This window comes from Panthera tigris, chromosome D4, assembly GCF_018350195.1.
Source record: "Panthera tigris isolate Pti1 chromosome D4, P.tigris_Pti1_mat1.1, whole genome shotgun sequence".
Taxonomy (NCBI): Eukaryota; Metazoa; Chordata; class Mammalia; order Carnivora; family Felidae; genus Panthera; species Panthera tigris.
Genome location: NC_056672.1, coordinates 72,419,383 through 72,435,260, shown reverse-complemented (window position 1 = coordinate 72,435,260; position 15,878 = coordinate 72,419,383). Strand labels below are relative to the sequence as shown.

Below are 15,878 nucleotides of genomic sequence, written 5' to 3'. Positions count from 1 at the left end.
GTTAAAGCATTTTCCCCTGTGAGGGTATAGACTATATACCACAGTCATAGCTCTCAGAAATGAAAGGTCAAAAATAAAAATGGCTCAAGCTACATTTTATAAATTTACTCTTTCAGGCCGAAAGTCTGTTTTAATCCATGACCCCAAGAAAATCTTAAAAACATATGAACAAGAGTTAGCCATCAAAGAAAAAGCTGTGAACAGCGTTGGCATTGAAAATTATGATTTCACCCTCCCCAAAAGCCGTGCTCACACAGTCTGAGCAAAATTGTGAAATTAAAGGATTCGGTCTTGGACTGAACCTCAATTAACTCTTTCTGTAGCTTTTCCCCTTTCCAAAGTCCCATGCACAACCTTCCCCTATGATGGAGGGTACAGGTGGGGAGAGGTGAGGAAATTCATTCAACCTAAGTGTTTGTGATTTATTAGAAGACTCCCCGAGTGAATCAGCATTGTGGAATTGGGGAGGAAAAAAAAAAGAATGCTTGAATTAAAAGAAAAAAAAAATCACTGCTGATGAATTTTCAGGCATGAGGCTGATGGAAATTTGAAGGGTAGGTAGGTTGACACTCCTTCCGAGGCTGGGTGAGGAAAGGCCTGGGCAGGAGCATTCCTAGCACCTACCAGATCCCTGAGACGCCACTAAGCCTCCCAGAGCCTAGGTTTCCTCCACAGTAAGAAGAGGGTTGGAAGGGACATTCTTCAAATCCCCCACCAGGCTCCATCTGAGGACTTGCCGACCATGGGCCCATAAAAGGTGGATTGTGATGTGTGGCAAATGCAACCTGTTTTCACCGAAAATGCAGTGATGGAGGAGTCTACTTTTTGCCTTCCTAAACGCTACATGTTATCAACCAATCACTTCTCTTTATTATGCTTTTGAAAGTCCTCTTCATAAATTGTAGTTTATGTAACGTGTCTAACTTTGAAATCAGTATTTGGTAACTATAAAAAGGAGTATGATAAAACACAAGTTTTGTTTCCGCTGTAAACAAGCTCACTGTGGGGAACTGGCTTTTTTTTCCCCTTCGACTTATTCAGGTTAGACATACTTATTTTAAAATTTCAGGAAAAATAAAAGAAGAAAAAATTAAGATCGGTCATAAACTCTCTTAAATTGAGAGGGAAAAAAAAACCCCATGATTAGTATTATGGTTTATGTCTTTCCATAGTTTTTCTATGCATATCCATTCATTCACTCATATTTTCTAAGTCTCTAACAATTCTTAGATATATTTCTGTTAGCAAGTTCAAATCTAAGAATCAAATTCCTAAAGACAGAATTACTGGAGAAAAGAGTACATGTAGTTTTAACTGACAAACTGCTTCCAGAAATATATCAACTTATATTCTTAACTGCATATTCTCCTCAACCAGTGGTTGTCTTTAATGGACTTACAACTGAAAAATAGTACATCATCTTTGTTTTCTTTTGTTTTATTTTTTTTAACATATATTTATTATTGAGAGACAGAGAGACACAGAGTGTGAGCAGGGGAGGGGTAGAGAGGGGGAGACACAGAATCTGAAGCAGGCTCCAGGCTCTGAGCTGTCAGCACAGAGCCCGACGCGGGGCTCGAACTCACAAACCGTGAGATCATGACCTGAGCTGACGTCAGACGCTCAACCAACTGAGTCACCCAGGTGCCCCTGTTTTCTTTTGTTTTTAATGACTATTGGGGTCGAACATCCTTTGAAATATTTGTTGGCTATAGATTTTCTTTGTGAGGAGTTTCTTTTTTTAAATTGTCAGTCAGGTCTTTTTCACTTGTGTAAGTTCTTTATAGCAAAGGGTTTTTCTGATACAGAGTTTTAAAATTCAGCCATTATTTCCCTTTATGGTGGCTATAGTTTGGTGTCATGAATAAGAATGCTGTCCCCATTGCAAGCTTTTAAAAATATTCACCTGTGTTCTCTCCTTTATTTATGGTTTATTTATTTTTGTCTTTAATTCCTACCATTCTACTTCTAGGAATCTACCATTAGAAAAGACTTTTTAAACTGTAGCAAAGATATTTGTATAATGATGTTCACTGCAGTACTATTTAGAATAGCAGAGGAATGGAGCACTCAGGTGGCTCAGTCAGTTAAGCGTCTGACTCTTGATCTTGGCTCAGATCATGATCTTATGGTTCGTGAGGTGATGACACAGAGCCTGCTTGAGATTCTGTCTCTCATTCTCTCTGCCCCTCATCTGCTTGTGTGCACTCTCTCTCAAAATAAATAAATAAACTTTAAAATACAATAAAATAAAATAGGAAAGGAATCAAAACAACCTAAATGTTCAACAATAAAAACAGTTAAGTTATAGGATATTTATTCTATGATTATCAGTAATCATGTCTGTAAGACATCTTTAACATCAAATATGCTTCAATATAGTTTTTTTTGAGAGAGAGAGAGAGAGAGAGCATGAGAAGAAGAGGGACAAGGAGAGAGAGAGAATCTTAAGCAGGCTCCATACTCAGCATGGAGCCCGACACGGGGCTCTATCTCATGACCTGAGCCGAAATCAAGAGTCAGATCCTTAACTGACTAACCACCCAGGCACCCCTGCTTCAGTATAGTTTGAAGAAAAAACACCAAGATTCAAAATTAATTGCACATACATCATGATTGCATTTGTATTAAAAATATGGATATAAAAGGTTAGAAAAAATCTAGAACTCATAATGACAACTGTCCTTTTTATACTCATCCTTATTAGGTGCCTCGTTAGCATATTAGGTAGTGTGTCTCATATATCCATCCTTGTTTCCAAATCTTCTACCATTCTCATATAATACTTTCTTTTTATAAATTTTTTTTAATGTTTATTTATTTTTTGAGACAGAGAGAGACAGAGAGCATGAACAGGGGAGGGGCAGAGAAAGAGGGAGACACAGAATCTGAAGCAGGCTCCAGGCTCCGAGCTGTCAGCACAGAGCCCGACGCGGGGCTTGAACTCATGCACTGTAAGATCATGACCTGAGCTGAAATCAGATGCTTAACTGACTGAGCCATTCAGGTGCCCCAATTCTCATATACTTTCATAATCACACACAAAAAATAAAGCTCCTTTATGGATATAATGGCTTAAATAAAGGAGTAAAAATTTGATGCTTTGGAAAGCAATAAGGTAAACAAAAACTATCATGAAGCAGAAGGATATTCATGATACTTTACTTTTATCACAGTCTGTTCTAGAAAAGATATATGATACATGAAATATGATTAAATGACATAAATTAGAAGTAGGTGAGAAAGATCAAGGGAAAAAAAAAAAACAAGGACAGAGAGAAAAACTAGAGCCACAAATGAGGCTAGGCACACTCACCGTGTAATTCTGCACACCTGCTAAAACTGGGCCACAGACACTACTGTGGATTTCTGGAGAGAAACCCAGTCAGTTTTGAGACTCAGAGTACTCCTAAAATATGCAGGCCAATAAAAAGTCCAACCAGGAGCATGTAGTAAAATTTTCCTCTGTGAAATTCAGGGTCTAACTTAGTAAGGAAAATAAAGTAAAAAGGGTTTTTTTGCTCTATTTTCTAGTAACAATAAAAAAGAGAAAAGGGTACACCCACAGTTCCATAATCAGAGACAACCACTATACTGTTTTGTGTCTCTCCAAAATCTAGAATGCCCCACAAGATCACAAGGTCATGGGTACTCACCTAAAGTCAGATCTACAAATAGGTAACAGAGTGCAAGAGTTGTACTGAAGAATATTCATTTTTGCCATCATTCTATGTGAATATCTCTAGGCATCCCTGCCAACTTGTGGTCTTTGTGTGTGTGTGTGTGTGTGTGTGTGTTGTGTGTTTTGTTTTTGTTTTGCAAATTCAACACTTTAGAAGACCTAGCACAGATCCACAGGGCAATCAATCCCCCCACCCCACAGAGCATCTGTCCATTGGGCCTCATCTTACCACAAAAGAACTCTTATTCCTCAGGAGCTGATGTGCCTAACTACTGTGGCCTGGAGCCCTTCCAGAGAATTCCCATTCAATCCAAAATTTACAACCAGTGTACTCTAGAGACATTTGGTCTTCATCAGAAATGTCATCTGTCCAAGCCATAGCCGGATCCCCGTCCCTTTCCTGCAAAGGGACCTCTTCCCTTGTCAAATATTAGCCAGCTAATCTCATTCTGCTTCAAAACCCTGCTACCCTAAGAGAATACCTGAGAATCACGACCAGGGAGGCTTCTGGTCTCTCCTCACGCTCCTGAGGGCTTCCTTTCTCAGAGCTTCATTTTACACCAAGCCCTTCCGGAACACCCATTCCATAATTAAATTCCTGTTCTTCCACTTATTCAGATTCTGAAAGCTGGCTCTCCTCTGGGACTACAGCCTCCCTGCTGTCCCATCAGGTAGAATGCTGCTCATTTTCTCACATCTCACAAACTCCACGCCACCCCCCAAGACCAAGAGGTGCTGTTGCTATCCCCTTCACTCCACACTGCTCCCCAGCCCCATGAAAACCCTTCAGAGGCTCAGGCCATCGAGGTATGTGTCTCTATACCTCTCACACCTGTTGTCTGCTGACACCCATCCTTTTCCTGATTCCCAGAAGACTCTAGTGCCTAGCTCTCGGGCTTCCTTTCCAAAGCCCTTCCAGAGTCTGGGTGCCCCTGAGATCCAGGTGGTTCATGCACACAACACCCACCTGTGAGCCACCAGTGTCTCCTTCCACTCCCATCAGGCTTTGTCACCTGGCAGAAGTTCAGACCTCCCTCTATCTAACCAGCATCTCCTGTATTTCAGACTCTTCCATTTCCCGACACCCTTGGTTCTGCAGCCTCTTGGAACCTACAATTCCTTGACATTCTGTCCAATCCCATATTTACTTCCTTTCTTATTCAGCATCAATTCCATAACCTATCCCCTTTTATTTGCCAATATCCTAAATATCCCTTTCCTAGTGTCCATTCACACGACTTTGGCAAAAATGCAACCGTGCACTTCCTGCTTTACTAGACCCAGGTGTGTGAGCACGCTCCTGGAGGAAAAGCAACATCAGGCAAACACACTAACTGACACAATAAAATCTACCACTGGACCCTCAACACTGCCAAGTAGTCTCATACTTCCTTGGTCAGCTCTTTCTCTCTCATTTTCCACATCAGTTAACGAGAAGCCTGTAGAAGTCTTGAAAACTTCTCAGCCTTACTTCCAAACCTCCCCTTCCTTCTGAGCAGAAGACCTCGAGGGAAAACTGCAGCTAGAAGCACAGAGCCCTCAACTTGCTGCCACAAAAACCAAACAGGACAAAAATTCCCTTCCTCCTCGAGAAACAATGGCAAAAGTATACCTCCCCCAAAAGAGGCCACTCATTCCATCCACTTCTGCTCAGGCTATTCGCCCTCTCTGCTCTGCGGCTTCCATCCTCCCCTCCAAACTTCACCTGAATGTCTCCTCTAGCAACACTGGGCTCTGGGCACTTACACAGGTCATGTCCATCCTTGAAACCAAACAAAAAGCGCCCCCCTCCCTTCAAGTCCACACCTCCTCCAGCTCCTGTTCTCACTTCACCTGCAAACTACCAACACTCGTGTCTTTCTTTTCACTCACTCGAACCCACTGCCAACTGGGTTCTGCCCCACGACCCCATGTCAATTGCGCTCACCACAGTCACGGATAGCCCTCTTGTCATCAAATCTAACGCCCACTTCGCAATCCTTGTGTATCCTTGATCTCTAAGTGGCATCTAGCCTGAGAAGAGCCAGTTGGGGCACAAGACTTGGTGCTTACTAAGGAGATGGGGTAAGAGACAAGAGGAGGACAGCTCCTAAAGGAAGCTGAAGGCTCCTGTCTATTTCCACTTCATCAGTTTCAACAGCCAGGCCAGGTAGTAGACGGTGCACAGTGCTGGGGAAGTGGGTGGAGCCATCCCTCTCTGGCAAATCATGCCTTGTGGAAGTACAGCATAGACAGATCTGGATTCAAGTTCTAGCTCCATCACTCATCAGTTGCATGTCTTTGAGTAATTTTCTTAATATGTCTGTGTCTCCGTTTCCTCATCCACAAAGGAAAAACACCACCTATACCTGCTTCAGTGAGCGGTATACAGAGGATTAACTGACAATATATTTAAAGCACTTAGCACGAAATAAATGGCAGCTCACCCATATAGCAGAGCACTGTTGTCGTCTTAGAAGTGACAGCATGACGGTGTGCTTACTGGCATTTGCTAGCAGAGAAAGATGCCGCACCACATGCAGTGAATGGGCAGCCTGCAGAATACTCATTTTCGTACGTGGATAGAGACAAATTGCTCAGAAATTTAGAAATGATTATTTCCGGCTGGTGAGCTTATAGATGCTCTTTTATTTTATTGTTTTAGCTTACTTGAATTTCCTAGTTTCTCTACAACAAGCACGTATTACTTAGATAAAATAAAAGGTTTCTGTTACAAAAAAAGCACAGCACCAGCACATGGTAAGTGCTCAGTAATTAGTTACTATGATGATGATACTTTCTAAAAGCCTGCAGAGAAGAGCCAGGGTCTGCCTGCTTGCCTTGAAAATGCCCAGGCTGGGGCGCCTGGGTGGCTCAGTTGGTTGAGCGTCCGACTTTGGCCCAGGTCATGATCTCGCGGTCCGTGGGTTTGAGCCCCGCATCGGGCTCTGTGCTGACAGCTCGGAGCCCGGAGCCTGTTTCAGATTCTGTGTCTCCCTCTCTCTGACCCTCCCCTGTTCATGCTCTGTCTCTCTCTGTCTCAAAAATAAATAAACATTTTTAAAAAATTAAAAAAAAAAAAAGAAAAAGAAAAAGAAAATGCCCAGGCTGGCTCCCCACCACTGGAGAGGGAAGGTGCCCATGACTTGGGTTGGGGTAGAGGAGGGTTCTGCCTGCATTGGCTCTCAGTCCTAGGCTCATTTTATCTCAAGCAAAAGCAGCTCTCTACTTTGTCCAGCTTTGGTCATCAGGAATCTGAAGTAGGACAGGGGAGTCAAAGCTCAAAGTAATAAAGTATTTGTATAACCTCGTCCTCTGACCACTATCTCTGCTAGAAAACCACAGCAGAAGTGGGGGTCCCAGGGCAAGACCAGTGTGTGAGACCCTGTGTTCCTGTTTGTAATCCTCCTCTCATCCCCACACAGCACAGGGTGCGTGGCTACATAGGGATATGTGTAGATACGCTTTAATGCAACGTTCAGAAAGAAGGTCCCAAATGCACCACCAAGACGTTAAGCTTGGTGTCACTACCTGAACCAGGAAAAGAAAAGGACTCTGGTTTGAGACAGAATTGACAGTAAGAAGTAAAACTTAATTCTGCAATGAGCTCACCCACAGGTGGGAGCGTCACAGAGAAGTGAAAATGCGGAATTAGAACTTGGAAAAGTTCTGACTTACAGGGAATCAAATAACCCCACAAAGAAGGGACAGAGACAAGAACACCGAGGAAAGGGGGTAAGGAAGGACGGAAACAGACGGGCACAGGGGAGAGTGGTGGCCAGCACCAGGCGCCTGAGCCTGTGACTCAGTGAACAGAGGTCCCGCAGTACTGGCATTCCGGGAGGTCCACTGCAGGGCAGAGGAGTCAAGGAGGGTGGGAAGTGGTAAGGCTGGCGAGCACTGCTGTGCCAGTGAGGCGGCCACCTCGTCATTCAGCTGTTTTAGAGCATAAATTTCAGAAAAACAGGTTTTGCATTTTGCTGACTACAGAGTAAAAAATAAGTTGGCCCTAGGGGCAAAAAACGGAAATAATTCACGGGAAGACGGGTATCAACCTAGGACCTCTGACGACTTAACATCCATCTAAGCATCTAGATCACTGCCTGGGAAATAACAGGCACCCAGGGTCAACGGTGACAGGGGAAGATTGCGCGGGTGCATGTACACGTGCACACATACGTGGACAAATTTTTGAATGCGAACCAGGTGCAGGAAGGACAGGGCAGTAATAGCAAAGAAACATCTGACAAAGGCCTGAAATGTCCATAGGGAAAAGATACTCTATAATCATTGCATAAATAATTAGAGATTAAAAAACTAAGCTCTCTCTATATTCATATGAACATGGAAAGGTCTTCAAAAATATTGTAGAGGGGGAAGTTAGAAAACAATATTGCAGTGAAATCTGAATTATATATATTTTAACTATATATGCACATATGTAAACACAAAAAAAGACTGGGAAGGATGTATACCAAATTTCAACAATGGCAGCATTCAGCGAGAACAACTTAAGTGAGAAAGGCTAAGTGAGACTTGTATTTGGTCTTTACTGTCATTTACTTTATTTTTCACAATAAAGTATTTATAGTACTTGTACAATTTTTTAAATTTTTTTGTTTATTTATTTTGAGAGAGAGAGCGTGCAAGCCTGGGAGGAGCAGAGAGAGAATCCCAAGCAGGCTCCATGCTGTCAGCACAGAGCCCAACACGGGGCTCAAACTCACAAACTGTGAGATTACAACCTGAGCCGAAATCAAGAGTTGGAGGCTTAAAGGACTGAGCCAGCCAAGTGCTCCAGTACTCGCATCATCTTTAAAATATAGCACTGTCATCCAATAAAAGATCAAATCTGAGTGTACTTTACTGTCTGCTCCCCACCCCCCCCAAAGAATTTAGGCAAGTACAGAACCTACTAAATTTTCAAAATAAAAACTTAATTCAGGGGCACCTGGGGGGCTTAGTCGGTTAAGCCTTGATTTCGGCTCAGGTCATGATCTCACGGTTCATGGGATCCAGCCCCACATCAGGCTCTGTGCTGACAGTGCAGAACCTGCTTGGGATCCTCTCTCCCTCTGTCTGCCCCTCCCTTGCTCACACATACACACTCTCTCTCTCTCTCTCAAAATAAGTAAACTTTAAAATATTTTAAAAAATCATTTATTTTCTACAATGAAAAAGAGAAAAGGCACAGAAGAGAGAGATGTTCATAAACGCTTCTCCTAATACCATTCACAAAGCCACCTTCAATCTATTAAACCTTCTAAAAATATCTGTAAACCCTTCTTCATCATGTGGCCTGTGGTGGCGGAGGAATACCAACAAACAGGATGGTTTCCTGAACAAAGCACTTTCTTTATTCAAAAATATAAAGTGATGACTCCTGAGATAGGTTGAAACCGTAATTAAGTCTTGGTCTACTGTCCTGGGGGACAAATGACTCCATTTTCGGGTTTGTTTCTTTTTTAATGTATCCTTTTATAATAAGCTGGTAACTGAGTAAAACCAGTTAGAAGTATACGTTTATGTCTTGATATATATATAAAGCGATCATGTATATTTTCTCCTAATAGTGTAAATATTGTTATTCTTCCTCTGGATCAGTGCTTCTCAACCAGGAGTAATGTCGTCCCCAGGGAATACTTGGCAACGTCTGGAGACATTTTTAGTTGTCTCCACTGGAGGTTGGAGGTGGGTACTACAGGCATCTAGTGGGTAGAGGCCAGGCATGCTGGGAAACATCCTACAATGCATAGGACACCCCCTCACACACACAACAAAGAATTATTCAGTCCAAAACATCAATACTGCCAAGGATAAGAAACACTGCTTGAAACCTAAAATTGTACTGCTACTTAAAATATTGAAAAAACAATTGAAAAAGTAAAGATACATTAAAGTTATTCTTTTATAAGTAGAATTAGCTTAAGAGTATGGATTTGAAAATAAAAATATGGGATTGATAGTCCTAAAAATTCAACTTAGAATCCTGGTTACCTACTTTGTAACAGTGAACAAGTTAAAGTCTCTGCCTCAGTTTCCTCATCTCTAAAATTATAACTAGAAGATCTACCTTTTAGGGTTGCTGCGAACATTAAGCCAGACAATCTCAGGACCCTGTCCACTACCCACCTAGCACACAGCAAAAACGCAATAAATATTTGTTCCTAATCTTCTCTTCTTCCCCTCCCCCTATGATCCATTCCAAATACACCAAATTACAACCATGGTCTTGCCAGAGATTTCGAATGATACAGCCAATTCATAAATTTCAATAGTAATGTGATATTATTAACGTTAAATAATATCATGACCGAAAATAGGTGAAAGTAGAGGGATTAAATGTTTTATTTGAAAGACCGCAGTCACAATTTCTCCTTTGTTTTAAGATTAAAACTTCACATATAATCCTTTTAATCTGAATACATCTACTCTGTATCAAAAAGCCACATCCACCATTGAATGAAGGTGAATCGAGTCATACAAAGGGAAGGAAGAAAGCAACAACCATGAAGGTAGGCCTCCAATTCATTAAGACCATTCAACAGGGGTGGAAGGTAATGACAGGACCTACTTTGGTGGTGATCCTATACGTAATGTAGGTCTCCATGGTACAGACATGCTTCTTGGGGTCATCAACTGTGACAAAGAGATCTCTGGTCTCACCATCAATGTCATCATCAAGCTGAAGTCTGTTGAGAAGGGAAGATGAGGAAGCTGGACTCGAAGTACCTGCTGGAGTACCACCGTTGGGCAAAATGAGATCCTGAAAGAAGAGAAGAGTCACCTTACAAATTAAATGAAGACACACATCTGGAGAACATCAGCAAAAGTGGCTGCTTTAACCAAACCAAGAAACATCTCTAAATATAAAAGTAATGTTCAAAGAAACTGATCCTTTCTTTGCTTAACATTTATTTTATTTATTTATCTATTTATTTATTATTTTGAGAGAGAGCACACGAGTGGGGGAGGGGCAGAGAGAGAGGGGAGAGAGAATCCCAAGCAGGCTCTGCACTGTCAGCGCAGAGCCCGATGTGGGGCTCAAACTCACGAACCGCCAGATCATAACCTGAGCTGAAACCAAGAGTCAGACGCTTAACCGACTGAGCCACCCAGGTGCCCTTTATTTAACATCTTTTAAGTGAACAGGTCTTCTGTGACGAATAGAAACAAACTGTGGCAGTACTCTACACCAAATTCATGCCAATTCATTTTCCAGCAAGCACTGGAGGAACCACCAGAAGCAAACAGTTGAGGGGCAGAGAACATAACCGCCCCACCATCGTCAGGCTTTGACAGAGAAAGAATGCCATGCACACACTGCAAGAGCATTCTCCTTTCCCCCTTTCTCCAGATCACCGGGGCCCAGGTAGACATTAACACATCGGAACCCTCTTAAATACTTAGCACATTTAAAAACTCAATCAGCCGTCACAAAGAGACAACTAAACATTATGTGCCTCCTGAAAGCAGTTCCCACCACCACCTAAAAAGTATACTTGCCAAAATATTGAATCTGAATCCTGAATAAATCTCTAGACACAACATCAACTTGTAGGAAATATAGAGGAATGAGGGAGATATTAAACCATACTATAAATATGAAATCAGAAAAACCCATGCTGTATGAAATGAAAGAGAACCAAAGACCGAGCTTCTTCAATAAATAAACTGCAAGGAGACAGAAAGACAGAAGGAGCACCTAGAGATGTAAAGCAATCTGAGAGACCTATGGACAACTGCAGTGGATCCTGATTAAAACAAAACGTTAGGGGCACCTGGGTGGCTCAGTTGGTTGAGCATCCGACTTCGGCTCAGGTCATGATCTTACGGTTCATGGGTTCGACCCCAGCATCAGACTCTGTGCTGACAGCTCGGAGCCTGGAGCCTGTTTCAGATTCTGTGTCTCCTTCTCTCTCTGCCCCTCCCTGGCTCGCTCTCGCTCTCTCAAAAATAATAAACATTTAAAAAATGTTAACAGATTTGGTGATATTCAGGGAAATGTAAATACTGATCAGTTATTTGATGGAATTTAGAAATGTATTAGGTGTGATAACAGAAGTATTATGATTTTACAAAGACTTCATCTCTTAGAAATATATAGAAAAATATTCATGGATGAAATGATAGGATATGCGGTATTTGCTTCAAAATAATTAAGAATAGGTAGATGGAGATATAGATGATACAAGATGCCCCAAGGTTGATAACTATAGAAGCCAGTATCTGTAGGTTTCTCCTCTTTTGTATATGTATAAATTTGTCCACAACATACACGTTTTCAAATGGGGGGAGGGGTACAAATGACAGAAAAGAAAGAGATGGAAAATTTTTTAAATTACGGACCTCTTTTTAGGCCTTAGTGGGAAGCCACTTGATTAAATCATGTTCCTGCAATATCCAAAAATGGTAGTCAGTCTTACCTCTTTTGGTTTTTAGGTTTAATAACAGACAAAGCCCTGTCTAGCAGTAGATGTGAGCATCTATATGTCACTTTGGAGTCATCAGAAGGCAAAGACTAAGGAATACAATAAGAGACATGACACCATGGAAAGGACCTTGGAAACACTGTTGTCCTGTTGGTCATCAGATCACAAGTTGGAGATGGGGAGATGCTTTCCCTTGAATTCTCTCTTCTTGTCTGCAGGTTGGATATGACTTAGCCCCCAGATAAGAGGACACAGAGGAAATGAGAGGTCAACCTAGCAGTCACATCCATGGGCTCTAGCTGAAAAGAGGGCTGTGACAAGGCGGAGTCTGGAGTCAAGGGCAATGTCACCCAACTCAATGGATGATGGAAAGTAAACAGATAAGGCACCTTCCTTTGTCTCCATTTCTAGAGTGCAGATAATTTAATCACATGCATGTTTACACAATGTCAAAAATATTTTTTGTGATTGCTAAAAAAATTCCATATTCACAGAAGACCCCGCTCTCCACTTCTCCTCAGCCCAAGGGCTTGTCGGCTGGGAAGGCGAACCCCACAGTAGCTGCCCTCAGTGTGGACGTGACTGTAGAACCTTAGCTACAGCAGCATCAGCTCATCTGACTGCCCTGTCAGCATACAGACAGGGCATGCGGCGGCCATACCCCAGCGTCTAGGGATCTGAGAAGACACCTTCTCTGGAGCTCCGCGATAATAACCATCGTGCCTCCATCATTTCAGTAAATATTTAAACACTGACCTCAGGCACGGCCCGCACCAGGCATCGCAGGGGCCCACCCTTACTTACGTTTCATCAACACTAGCACACTGGGCCTCAGAATGGCTCTGCCGATGGCTAAGCATTGCACAAGAGAAACAAAGAACTCAAAATCTTTAGACAGATAAGCCAACATGGGCTCTGACAGCAGCTTTCCACCATCTGGCCTGGACAGATCTTACCGGCCTTGCTTCTCACGACTTCAGTTCTGGAACCCACCGTGCTGTTTCGTGCTCCTCACCTTTGCTTGCAAAGCTACCCCTCTTTTTTACGTAGTGGTCTCCAAGTATCTCACTTGAATCTGTTCAAATGCACCCTCCTCTTGGAATCCTCCATTGATCCACCCCCTAGCAGAAATTAGTTACTCCTTCTCAGTACTTTGAAGATACTACCACTGAAGCAGTTTTCCGGGTTTTGGGTTTTTTTTAAGTTTGTTTTATTTATTTTGAAAGAGAAAGAGCACACAGCAGGGGCAGAGAGAGAGGGAAAGAGAGAATCCCAAGCAAGTTTGCACTGTCAGCGCAGAGCCCGATGCGGGGCTCAAAGTCAAGAACCATGAGACACGACCTAAGCCGGAATCAAGAATTGGACGCTTAACGACTGAGCCACCCAGGCGCCCCAGCAGTTTTCAGTTTTAATCATTTATTTACATATGTAACATCTACAAACACTGTGAGTCCCCAACAACTGTGACTGTGTCTTGTTCACCTCTGTGTGTGTGTGTGTATGTGTATGTGTGTGTGTGTGTGTGTGTGTGTACACATCTGTTTGCAGGTGTCCCAGTGACTCCAAGCCAACTCCCCTGACCTTTGCTCTGGGACCTCTGCCAATAACTTTCCAAAAGCAGCCCACACAAAGGTCTGAGATGTCTTGGCGGGAAGTTAACTTGTTCTCAAGTCAGTTGGTGGGGGTGGGGGTGGGGGAGGGAGAGTCAGTCAAACAGACCTTATCACGCTGAAGATTTTTTCCTCCCAGGACTACGTGACCAGGGAAACACTCATACCCTTACTATCAGGTGTTTCACGGAGTATTATGTAAGCACATATGAATAGTCGACGACCTACAAATGTCTATAATTTCCTAAAACGGGAGCCCCCAGCTCAGCTTTCAATGGCACATGTGCACACAGTGTTTCCACATTCTTTATATATACGTACACTATATATATATATATATATATATACACATATATATAAGACTATATATATAATCTTTATACACACACACACACACACACACACACACACATATACAGAGAGAGAGAGAGAGAGCACACATGCGCAAGTACAGGGGAGGGGCAGAGAGAGAGGGAGAGAATCCCAAGCAGCCTCTGCACTGTCAGCATAGAGCCTGATGTGGGGCTCGAACTCACCAAACAGGAGATCACGACCTGAGCTGAAGTCAGATGCTTAACCAACTGAGCCACCCAGGCGGCCCTGTGTCCACATTCTTATTTCATTACAGCTCATGTCAGCCTTGTGATGGTTAGCAAGACAGATATACTGTCTCTACCAAGAAGGAGGCAACTCAAAAAGGTTAGGTCATGTGTCCAAATGAAGCTAGTCACTGCTATGCTAAGAGCTGAACGCAGGTTTCTAGTTCTGAGTTCAAGGTTCTTATCAAGCTGAACGCCTTTTGTGTGGCTTTTTCCAACCCAACAACATCCCTCATGTCCACCATCTGGCCATAAATCCTTCTGGGTAAATATGAAGCTTCTGTTTTCAAAGCCAGTCAAGGAAAGCTAACACTTCCCTTAGGGTCTTAATACAAGTTACGCCCTCAAATGACTCCCCCTCAAGATATGGTCCCCATGAGAAGCAAATGTGGAGAGAAAATATGAAAATCTAGGGGCGCCTGGGTGGCTCAGTTGGTTGGGCCTCAGACTTCAGCTCAGGTCATGACCTCACGTCCTGAGGGTTTGAGCCCCATGTTGGGCTCTGTGCTGATATGATAACTAGGAGCCTGGAGCCTGCTTCGGATTCTGTGTCTCCCTCTCTCTGTCCCCATCCTGCTCACACTCTGTCTCTCAAAAATAAATAAACATTAGAAAAAATATTTTACATTTTTTTAAATGTTTTTATTTATTTTTGAAGGAGAGACACAGACAGAGCATGAGCAGGGGAGGAACAGAGAAAGAGGGAGAATCCAAAGCAGGCTCCAGGCTCTGAGCTGTCAGCACAGAGCCCGATGCGGGGCTCGAACCCACGAACTATGAGATCATGACCTGAGCCGAAGTCGGACGCTCAACCGACTGAGCCACCCAGGCGCCTCAGAAAAAATATTTTAACAAAAATATGAAAATCTAGGAAGAGAGGACAGTCCAGTACTCTAGCAGCAGGCATGCAACAGTGAGAGACCTAAGTTCTTCGAGCAGGTGCTATGGGACAGCAGCATGTTTCTGACCAACATGAACCATGGAACGCGAGAAGTGGCAGAATCCTTGGCTCAATGCAAAGGCTCCTGGTTCGTTTTTGCTGCCCTAGGGTCAGGCTTCCATACTGCAGCCAGGCAGCTCTTTGAGCAGTGTTAATCAGAGCATGTCACTCCCCTGCTCAAAACTCTCAAAGACACCCACTCACACTCAGAATCAAATCCAACCTCCCTCCCATAACCTATGAGGGCCAATGTGACCTCACCATTCCCCCTGACCTCATCCTTGACGTTCTTCCCCTGCTTCATCACGTTCCAGATGCACAGGTCTCAGCTCACCTAGACCTGAGTGCTTCCATGTTTGCTGCTCACCGTACCTGGACCAGTCCTCTCCCCTCACATTCCCACGTGGCTGGCTCTTCTCTTCAAAAAGGTTCCTGCTAGGGGTGCCAGGCTCAGTTGGTTAAGTGTCCAACTTCAGCTTGGGTCGTGGTCCCATGGCCTATGGGTTCGAACCCTGTGTCAGGCTCTGTGCTGACGGCTCGGAGCCTGGAGCCTGCTTCAAATTCTGTGTCTCCCTCTCTCTCTACCTTTCTCCCACTTGTTCTCTCTCTCTCTCTCTCCCTCAAAAATAAATAAAC

At 43.2% G+C, this 15,878-nt stretch overlaps 1 protein-coding gene across 2 annotated transcripts in view; it reads right to left on the bottom strand.

Annotated features, from left to right (window-relative positions):
- The window catches only part of SNX30 (sorting nexin family member 30), a 111,120-nt gene that overhangs the window by 49,732 nt on the left and 45,510 nt on the right, over nucleotides 1-15,878 (bottom strand). For both annotated transcript variants that reach the window (XM_042963410.1, XM_042963411.1), the window contains exon 2: nucleotides 10,236-10,427. In XM_042963410.1, the coding sequence (XP_042819344.1) occupies nucleotides 10,236-10,427 (192 nt within the window). The remainder of the gene's footprint in view (nucleotides 1-10,235; nucleotides 10,428-15,878) is intronic.